General features: G+C 28.8%; 1 protein-coding gene across 1 annotated transcript; it reads right to left on the bottom strand.

The window, feature by feature from the left end:
- Window positions 1-3,240: 3,240 nt before the first annotated feature.
- On the bottom strand, window positions 3,241-6,316 carry LOC123218961 (latent-transforming growth factor beta-binding protein 2-like). The gene is made up of 6 exons (XM_044640620.1): window positions 6,214-6,316; window positions 5,973-6,113; window positions 4,337-4,438; window positions 3,837-3,959; window positions 3,397-3,507; window positions 3,241-3,326 (listed from the first exon to the last, which is right to left on the bottom strand). Exons 1-6 carry the CDS (start codon window positions 6,314-6,316, stop codon window positions 3,241-3,243), a joined length of 666 nt encoding a protein of 221 aa, XP_044496555.1.
- Window positions 6,317-11,931: the final 5,615 nt, after the last annotated feature.

Here is an 11,931-nt window from a genome sequence, read left to right on the forward strand (position 1 = left end):
TTTTATCTTATCATCGATCTAGTGAAAATTATATTTTATAGACTAGAGTGTGTGATACTGTAGATTGAAAATATTTAGGATGTGTTTAATTCGAACAATGTTTTATTATTAAAAATAAAAAATTATTATAAATATATATTATCTAAAAGATTACTTAATATAAATTATTATTATATTTGACAAAAATTAACAAGTATAAGTGATTATTGTATTGGGTTGATGTAATAAAATATTTTTATTATTTGTTATATTAATTAAAAATAAAGTTATTTTTGTTTAAAAAATAGAATTTAATTACAAAAAAATCAATATTATCTTAATAATCTTTTAATACCTAAAATAAAAGCAGTAATCAAATTTCTTTCCATATTACTTGTTATATCTCTATTGATAATAGAATCAGAATTTTTTATTACTCAATAAATTAAATAAAATAATATTAATAATTAAATATAAATTACTGAAATAATATTTTCTTGCTTTGCACCAGAAACACTTAGCTACAGTTAAATATTATTCATACATTTGTAATATTTAATAATGAATGAACAAATAAAGACATTAAGAAAGATGTATAAATAACTTACTATTTTATAAATAAGTTACATATGTCTTATGATGGGAATAAAGTTTGAGAAACAAAGCAATAAAATAATAAAAGTTTGAGTATTAACAAACAAGATTAGAAATACGAAGGTGATGGGTGAAGAATTTTAGGAAAATTGGACAGCATCCATTTGAATTGCATTATGCATCAAATTAAATTAAAAAATAAAATAACATTTATTTTTTTATTTTTTTAATTAGGGTAGGCCTTATCTACTTATTTTCAATTGAATTTTGAGGTCTACCGTCACAATATGGCAGGTCCAACCCTGTATTCATGCATGCATGAACAATGGTTTTCGCATATGTTGACAAATATGAGGCATATGCTCTCTTGTCGCACTTGATTTTATTAAGGTCATTGAGAAACTTCATGCGTGAATATAAGATAATTTATTTCTGGATGACATGCATGCTTCTCAGAAAGGTCTCCTCAATTTTTTCTTCTCATTTTTCTTTCGAGCAATTCAAAATTTTTGCACCATAAGAAGCTTTTAGTAAAATGTGAGCTTGAAATCTGTAAAAAGTGAATAGCAGGAATTTTAGGCTTATAATGTGTAGCAATGAATACTCTTGCTAAGAAATAATACCTATGTGAGCTTTGCACGTACAAATAGCAACATGAACTAATAATCAGAACAGATTAGAAGCCGATGAAAATTTCATTTTTAGATGATCGTTTTATCAGCATGCTTGGTTGTACAAATCAATTCACTTCAAAAAACAGGAGGGATTTGTTCAAGCTACGACAAGAGACTACATGAAGAATAAAAACAGACAAAAATGTAAGCCAAATCAAATATAACTTTCATAGAAATAGCATAATCTTCCTTGGACACATGCCTTGTCTTCCAGTCTTGCCCAACTGGCCAGTACTCTTGTTCTCATCTTTACCTCCATCTCCCTCCCAACTATTTGATATCTTTCTTTGTCGTAAATTCTATTCTTATTAATAATGTTTTTCGGAACCCAGCTGTTTAATTACAATCCATGAAAGAATGAATTAACTTGCGATAAGCCATGTTAGCCCAACAAATTTATAGACACATAATAACTTTTGTTGAGAACACAACTGCCTAACTTCTTGTATCTCAAAAATGTAATATATTTGAACAAAATAATTAATGAATAGTTGAAGAGTGAACGTACTTAGTTAAAGCCAATACTCTCTGATAAGACTATAAGCTAACTATTTTCAGAAGAGAAACAATTTTCATTAAAAAAAACTGATGTGGTTGAAGTTTCCGTTTAGAAACTTTTTTCAAAGCAAGCCCAATATCACCATTTTGGGAAGAGTCATAAAAGTCATTAAGCATTAGGATTACAATATTAGTTGTCTTTCCCCAAAATGTTATAACAAACTTATGCAATTCTCTTCTTTAACTTCATGTCTTGATCCAACTGAAGAAATCGTTATAACAAATTTTTGTGTTTCTTGTAGAATACACTGAACAGTGTAGTTTTTTTTTTATAACCGAAGACACTGTCTGTATTTGTTAGACAGATAAACCTAAGGTATAGTGATCAAACCGACAATTATTATACTAAGTAAGTTAAAGTTTCACAAACATGACAGAAACTCATAAATTTTATCTTACTCAAACTAACAACGTGTAAATAATCCTTATGTAAAATGAAAGTATAACAATTTTTTTCAAACTTTTAGCTTTAACTCTCTTGTCTTTTTGGTGTCACAACACACTTTAAAGGATATGCAGACCTATTGTGACACCGATGTTGCACGCAGCAGGTTGAAAAGTTCACCCATTCACATTTTGTGCCAGAAAAGACAAATCACCCTATCTCAGTATTACATTGTATATGATATTGCTGAGTTTTGGACAGGCCAACTTAAACACTGCTCTATTCTCAAACCCGGGTCTTCTATACAAGGTTCCAATACTTCACTAATTTTGTTAAGCTTCACCATCATTTCTTCACCCTGACTAAAATGTCATTTAACAGATTCTTATGTTAATATTTTTATCAAATGAGTTTGTTGTATACACGTCAAGCTTATTTTATTTTGACTTGGATTTGTAGCCCATGAATTGACCCGTAATCACAGGTGATCCAGCCCATTGGTACACGATGCAAAACACGAAGTCTCACTCCTTAACATATAGGGGTTTATTCTAACCCTAGTGGAACAATGACACAACACATCATAAAGCATATTTCTCTTGTAATCAGGGTATATTTCGTCCGGATAATTTTTATTACTAAAATATAAAAAATTATCATAAACATATATTAGTTAAAAGATTTTTGACTATAAATTATTATTATTATTATATTTGATAAAAATAAATAAATATAAATAATTATTTTATTTAATTAGAGGTCTTAAATATATTCTGAGACATCCCTATGTCTTGAAGTTATAGAATATCATGATTTTCATTTAAATTTTATTGAAAATTTTTCACATTTTCCATGTGTATTTATATACTCAAACACATTCATTAATTTGGTTGTGAAGTATTGCGTTATACATTTTTATTGGACATAAATATACAAAGGCCATTGAGCTAATCTCAAACTTTATTGGTTTAAATAGGGATGAGGCATTATTAATCCTTAATTATACACAAAATTTCTAATAAAATTTTGTCATAATCATAATCAAGCTCTCTAAAACAATGCCATAATAGTTGTTGCTAACAGCATCATGGTTAGTGCTCGAAGATTTCTTGCACGATTACTTGCCGGCGGAGCTCCTATATCACATAAAAAAATGTATAAACATTTTTGCACAATTTTGAATGTTATAAAATATTCAATATTTACCAATTTCTTGATGGGATTCTGACTTAATCGGTGGAGCACGTGGTAGGTCAGTTGGAGGAGGTGAAGGTGGTAGGCCCAACCCAAGGGCAAGACAATCTGCTCCAAACGAGCCTGCAAAAGTAAATCATGCCCATAGATTTACAAACTCTTATATCTTATGTCGGAACTAGAAGTGACAATAAGTTGAATCAAACTATTTTAGGCTAATCTTGGTGCGGCTCACTGGTCTCACATATCAGGCTAAATCAAGCCCACCACTTGGCTGGTATTTGTGTCGGGTAGCCCAACAAAATCTCAAGGTCTGGGACATACCGTTATAGAGCTAACTTGCATGCTTTTACGAGTAGTCCTCTAAATTTTACGTTACATTACACTAGAGCAAATAGCTCAATCCCTTTGACATTTCTAATGGAAACCATATAATGGGGGAAGTGACTTACAGCTCTCTAAACAGGCCAAGGTAGAGTTGTTGAACAAATTAGAGGCTCCCTGGGAGCACTGGCATGAATATCCAGTTCCATTGGCAACACAAGTTCCTTTTCCACACCATACAAGAAGACAAACTGTCAAACAAAATTAAATATTTTAATTACAACATTAATCTTAAAAAAAAATTATGTTTAATTAATAATATTTTGGAATACAACATAGCAACACTGTATAGTATTAAATAATGTAATACATACTCCAAATATAACATAACATAGGTATAATAAAATTATATATACATATTTTAGTATATAATTTAGATATATTGATAATATATTATTATATGATTGAATAATTTTAAATTAAAAATAAAATAATACCTAATGATATATTTAAATAATATATTAAAAAGGTGTATACTTAACATTACTAATACGAATAATTAATAAATATTATACAATATTTAGCATAAAATTATATGATTGAAACATTTATTCATGTATTAATGTACCGTTTAATTGAGGCAGAGATTGAAGTGGTGAAGAAGCATCGTTTAATTGAGGCAGAGATGAAGGTGGTGAAGAAGCATTGTTACATTGAAGGTCTATTGAACCTGCAAATAATAATTCATCAACAATAATTATGTTAAAACTTAATCCTTAATCACATTTTAATTGCTAAAACTAATAAAATTGTTTTATAATCTTGTTTTACCCTTTAATTTTAAAAATTTTATTTTCACACTTATCTGTCAATTCTGTTAATGAAAACCGTTAATTGAAAGTAATAAATGTTTTTTGCTGAAAATTCTTTAAAATTCTTATATGTATTGTATTAGAAAATTTTCTAAATAATTTTAGGAATCAATAAAACTATATATAGATATACTTTTTAGTATATAATTTGAGTACATAAATAATGTATCATTATTTGATTGAATAATTTTGAATTAAAAATAAAGTAAATAGCGAGAAGAAGAAATAAAAAAGGAAAAATAATGATAAATTAATAAATAATAAATAATGTAATTATAATTAATATTTAAAATTATTTTAAGATATATTCATAACTTTAATAAAAAATAAAAATATAATGATAATTAACATTTTCATTAAGCAAGTGGCAAGCAACTAGTAATTTATAGTGAAACCAAATGGTTACATTAAGTCATTAACGAATTTGATAAATAGGTGGAAAAATAATTTTTCATATTAAAATATGGAAAATTGTATTTTCCTTTCAAAGTTTGGGTGGGAAATAGTCTTGTTTGTAGCCCTAAAAAATAAAAACATGGTAAACACAATTCTAATTATATGTGCATAAAAAGAAATCATAATTAAAGCAGCTATGTGTGTGAATAAAAAAACATTTTGGTAGTAAAATTGTGTATTATTTCGTATATTAAAATTTTAATTTTTTGTATTGTACCGTATGATGCAATATTTAAAAGATAAAATAATTAAAAATTTTAATTGACACATCATCATTTTAGAAAATATCACAAACATTTTTAAAATTTTAAGATTTTTCATATACACATCTACTATATCATTATTTTCTCTAAAAAGTAATCGATTTGTATTAATAATATGTATTATATCATACGATACGTCTACTGTATCATATTAATTTTATACATATAATGATATTTATATATTATTATATAATTAGATATTATTTTATTATCAATTCAAAATCACATAATCACATGATGATACATTAATATATTTTTTTTTGTATATTAAAAATATATATATAGTTTTATCCTGGTGTTAAAAACTAACTTTATTAACATTTTAAATTTCAAAACCACATTCCTTTTTATCCTCATTTTACTTCATTTTTTCAGAATTAAACGCCAAGATTTCGTCTTTAATTATCAAACCATACTTTCTCCCGAAATGGTAATAACAAGAAGTACAGAAAACAAAGTCACAAACACCCAACTTTCTTAGGGAAAAGTTATTCTATATTTAATAAAATTATGTGGACCATTTTAAATATATAAATGTTTAATTTGATAAATTTAAATTAAAGATAAAGTATCTTAATCACAAGTGGGTACTTATGATATTGCTCTCCTATGATTAAATAGTTAGGCTAAGAAGAAAACAAAGAAATAAAAAAACGAGAAGAAGAAGACTCACAGTTAGGAAGAACACAAGAAGGGAAGGCCAAGGGGCCAATCTGAAGCTTCTTCCAGCCAGTATTACAATCACATTCAAAACCAAGCAATGAGGAATTGGAATCTTTACATGTTCCTTGCCCACAGTTTACATCTGCACAGCCTAAACTTGTAACACAAATGAAATCCTCAATATTATTAACAAGGATTCTTTAAAAGTTAAAGATTGTTAAAGCATATATATTTATGCATAAAATGCATACTTTCCGCTACCGCGGGGACTGAGAGATTGAAGATGAAGAGAGAGAGCAGAAGAAGATTGAGAGAAATTATGAGAGGGGAATGATTCAAAGTAAAGCTTTCCATTGTTATGGGTGGAGAAAAGTTGATGAATCCGGTTTACCACAGCATTTATAATGATAAATAAATTTACCTTGAAGTTCAAGTCATTCCAATTCTATTTTCCTTTTTAATTTGAGAAAATTCTTTTCCCACCCTATTTTGGTCTAAATACACTTTTCCTCCTAAGATGGAATAAATTATATTTTCTCACCCAAAATCAAGCTACAAAGTATTAAGAAGTGAAATTACCATATTTTTCTTAACGATTTCATTTTTCAAAATTATTATATCAATCCAAATTAGCAAAATTATTTTTCTTAAAAAAGAGCCCTTTAAACATTATATTTTATTTAGAACTCTCTTCTTGTCATCTTCTTTTGTTCTCACTCTCTTCTTCCTTAGAACCTAGTCGATATTCTCATTTATAACAACTTATTTTCATTAGTGTTTCAAATTTCATACACTTTCAACACCAATCTGTCCATCTTTGGCTTATTCCCCTATTGATATTTGTTATTTTTTTGTTCATTTTGTGTCAACGAAACCCTAGTGACATATCTCACACATTGATCTCCTCCTTTCTAGCTCCATGCGACACTAATTCAACTTCCATAAACACTTCAGGTGTTGATCTCTTCATCTCCAACTCATTATCCCATCAATATCGTCATTTTTTTATGAATTTATGATGACACATCCCACACATTGATCTTCTCCTTCTCAACCCCATTCAGAGTCAATTGTGACTTTTGACAACTCGTCCCACAGATATTAACCCTTTCCCCTTCATCCAACATCGACTTCACCATTGATGATGTTGAGATTACAATGGAGTGGTGGCTAAATTGCGGGTTTTCAAACGTTAAATTGTTATACATAAAATGTTAAGGTTACATTATTTTTAATTCATTTTTGAAAGTTTGGATCATAAAATTACTGTTTTACCCTTTAAACATTAGTTTTAATAGAGTTTAATTTTGGGTGGGAAAGTTTTATTTATACCTAAAGGGATGACAAAGTATTTTTAGGTCAAACCTTGGTGGGAGCATATAATTTACTCTTTTAAGTTTTATAATCTTCTTTCTTCTCTTGTTTCAAATGCATCTTTAACGTTTAACTATTATCTTAATGTAACAGCTTAATACATACATTAAAAATAAAAGAAATTTTCTATCATAGTGTACCCCTAAGGTTTCTGAGTATTTTTATTAAATGAACTAAAGTTTAATACCCCTTGTTCTAACCATTTTATGTTACCGTTAGTGTTAGATGGATAAAATAGTAATATTTGGCTTGATAAAAATGTATCTGGATAAAATGATAACTTGCATCTGATAATAAAGAGTTTTGTAAACCTAATAACAATACATGAGAGTTAAAGTAAAAGGGTATCAGTAATAAATTTTTTAAAATATGAGGGTTTATTAAATAAGGCGAATAAAAAATACATAAGTTGCCTATCTCATTTTATGAAAATTATTATTCAAGCATTGGTGTGATGGTGATATTTACAATATTATATTGATGAAAATCTAATCGTATGTATGTAGTAATTAATAACCTGTCCTGCATGGTGAAAATAGATGGGGCGAGTCAAGCAATGAAAGCTGTGGGAAATCACAGACGCTTTGGGGACAACTTTGGTCGTGGAAAACAAGAATGAATTAAATTTACAGCCGTCTTCATTGAATATTGCTCCAATTCCGGAGGCCTCTGGACCACAAAAACAAAGTTCAAGTTTTCTCATGTTAAATCATTTTTGTGGTAGCTATGAGCGCACAACAAAATAGAAACAAGGTTACGATGTGATATTAATGATCATATCATGGGAGTTGTTCTTATGACATGACCTGAAAAGGAAAACAGTATCACAAATCACAATACTTTGAGACATATTGCTCACTTGATGCCATTGGAGCACTGGAAAAAACACGCCTCCAATCATTGAATTGTTTACAAGGACTTTTTTGAGTCATTACTACAAAACTTAAATAATTTTTCTTTCAGATAGAAGAAATTTGTTGACCAATAAAAGTTCCTACAAAAGGAAATTAATTAACAATCGATCGAAGAAATAACTCTTGACTTAGTGTCTTTGGAATTAATTTAGCAAAGCAAGGAAGCAGAGTCAAAGACAACATTATAGTGGCAAAGTGAGCAGAGTCAAGGCCAAGTGCACGAAGAAAGCAGTGCACTGTGTCAATTTCATCAATTAGATACTCAATATGTGCAAATTGTGCACAAAGGGCTTTAAAGCTATAAGAGAAATCAGCAACACTACAAGTACCATGTTGTAAAAATAGTAGTTCTTTCTTTAAGTTGAATTTCTCTAGACATGGTGGAATAAGCAAAAGCCACCTCTAAAGCAAATCAAGCCTCTCCTGCAGTGATCAATTTAAACACCTCTTCCATGGCTTTAAGAGTAAGAGATGAATGTATCAAACTTAAGACAAATTGATCAAGCAAGAGTCATGAGTGATAGGCAGGATTAGATACATTCTTGTTATTAGAGTCATGAATGGTCTTAGCAAGAATCTTAATAAAGCCATCAAAATATCCATCAATCGGTTGACCAATAAGTAAATGATCAAAATGTTTTCTCCATAACAAATAATTTGCACAGGACTCGAGTTTAATTGTAAGTAAATGAGTCATTGTGTCGAGCAGAAATGCAGAGGTAGTAGTAGAGAATTGCACTAAAAAATTAAAACAATAAGGTTGTGATGCAGGAAGCTTTGATACCATAAAAAGGGAAATAGTAACACAATGCTTTAACATATAGATAATTTTATCACATCAAATTAACAACTATATTATTATACTAATAATCTTATCATTGTCATCCAGTTAATTGATGGATGGACGATATACATGGGACATTCCCTTGTGAGCATGCATGCACTCACGTCGCATAGACTTATAAAGGTTTGTTGCAGTGCAGGCACATGCAGTTCACGTGGCTCAAACATACTGAGGTCGGCCCGGTCGTTACATAACGCCTCCAATGATTTGTATGGTGAAAATTAATTGATTGGATAATATTTTACTTTATATCTTATTATATACTTGAACATCCATAAATATAATATATGGTCACACAATATTTACTGAGATGATATATCCTCAGTTTGTAAATTCAACAAAAAGAACATTATTTTGATAATGTGGAATTGATAATGATATTCATGGAAGAGTAAAGTTATGTGTACTTACTCTTGATATATAATTCATGTATGCAAATAACATATCATCAAATAATTAGATTTTATTTTATTTTTAATTCAAAATTATCCTATCACATGATAACATTTTAACTCTCTATACAAATTATGTATTAAAAGCGAGTACACAAATATCAAATATAGCAAGATACATGACGTTTCCTTACAAAAAAAAAAAAAAAAAAAAAAGGAAAAGTTACATGAAGAAAACGTTAAATGGAAACAAAGTATGAAATTCATAAATGAAAGATTCCTTCTGTTTGGACTTCATTAGATAGTATAGTTTTCGTTCGAGGCAGCACATTTTAGCCTCTTACCTCTTTGGCTCCATGGATGTTGACATTCATTCTTTTGAAAATTAGATGCTACAAGAGATTTATTATGAAGTTGAAAATTGTTTTTTTAAGCTGGAGTGTCAGAAAACCATATAGATTATAGCTTTCCTCTGTTGGAAAATGACTTGACAATAAGGAAGTGGAGCCAAAACAAAATTAAGTTGCTGCGGTAAAGCTTTATGCCAAATTTGCATCTCTTCCAAAGATTTTTTGTTCAACATCCATCCCAGATTTAGTCGTAAAAGCTAATAATTGTTTCCCCACTATGAATTCCAATAATGTTTTATTATACATTAAGCAACCTATGAATACTACAAATTAGAGGTCCTAACAATAGGGCGTCCTGGCCACTGGTCAATAGATTTATACATAATAAAAATTGTTGGATCAATTTTATTGACGATGAATCCATCCAACAACAAAAGCCACCCGAAAATGCTTTCGTGTTTCTCGCTTTGTCTTTGAGATCATTAATATAACCACAACACTAAACACATTAATTGAGCTTGACTTTTGTTACTCGCTTGGCTAGATATTGATTTTATATCATATACGATAATATCAATATATAATATTTATATATAATTATGATTTTAAATTTGGTAACTAGAGTAACAAAAAGATAGATTTTAAGTATAAAAATAAGGGTTATAATTTCATCAATAATATTTCAAAATTAAACTTTTGATTTTTTATAATATAATAGTTTTGAGATTGATCATGTGATTAAAGGTTTCACTTGTTTAGTATGATCAGTTCGACCTTGTAAAGATAATTTTACTCAAATAAGGTTTTTTTGCTTTAAAAAAGAAACACTTATTGTTGGAGCTAAAAATAATGTTTCTTTGCTACCCAAAAAAAGAAAAAACCTTATGGTTGGACCTAAAGTTATGGGTGGATTTTATCCAAGCTTGGTTGAATCTACAATTTGATTCAAACAAATAGATCTTAAACTGGAGCTTCAATTCAATAGTTCGGCTTGAGATTGGTTAATTTTTTCATTTGATAATACTATTTATCTCGTGATGTTATTACCGATGATTTTTCAAAGATATTATATACCAATTCAAACAAACTCGAATTATATATTATAGCTTTAATCCAATCTCAAACCAACCCTACACTAAACTTGGCTCAACTCAAATCTATCCCGAATTGAGGAATATGCCAACAATATCAGATCAGTAAAACCAAAGTTTCAAACGAATAATAGAACATTAGATCATAGATACCCATCAGAAATATGGTCTACAGGAAATTCTATCTCTACCAATACAGTCTATCCCAATGCAAGGAGAAAACGTTGAAATATACAAGGAAGTCCTGTTATTGCATGTCTTATATTATTTATTTCCACATTGAGCGTAGAATGCCGCGTGAGGTTTGTATTTTTTTTCTTTGGAAATCATGTTGAAATTTATATACATATGTATAGAGTTATGTGGTTAAATTATGAATCTTCCAAACCCTTGCTATGGAAAGTATGTGAGCATGATAAGCAATAGAAATCGAGACATTTGATGATTTTCTATTTGAGTGGAGCTATAGTGTTAATAAAAAATAATGGTAACACTGTTGAATTATTTCCTTTTGGACCCTAGAAAAAAAAAAGAAGATTAAGCATAAATTAATTAATAATAAAAAATGGAAACAAGACTAGTGTTAGTGGTAACACACAGTGATTCTTTGATGCCAAACTTTGAATAAATCCCTCTTAATTAATTGGTTAAAATCTCAGACGTAAGCCCCCAAAATGGAGTAATTAATAAATATAAATTTATAACTAATGCTACCCTAATGGAAGAATTAAAAGATTTCGTTCAGCACTCAATGAATCTCATGTCACTTCATGTTTCCTAACCATATGCTACATTATATTTAAGAGGAGGGAACACCAAAATTCCAGTTCATATTTGTTTTTAAAAACAAGAACGTCCAAGAGTAAGAAAACTAGTGAAGATTGACAACTTTTGGACTAATATGTCAATATTTGAAGTTTTCATTCAGGAATAATAAGGTATAGAACCATCAATTTTTTTTTTTTTTATTGAATGGATTGAAATTTGAAATTGTTATATAGAAT

The sequence above is a fragment of the Mangifera indica genome, chromosome 6, assembly GCF_011075055.1.
Source record: "Mangifera indica cultivar Alphonso chromosome 6, CATAS_Mindica_2.1, whole genome shotgun sequence".
NCBI classification, from domain to species: Eukaryota; Viridiplantae; Streptophyta; class Magnoliopsida; order Sapindales; family Anacardiaceae; genus Mangifera; species Mangifera indica.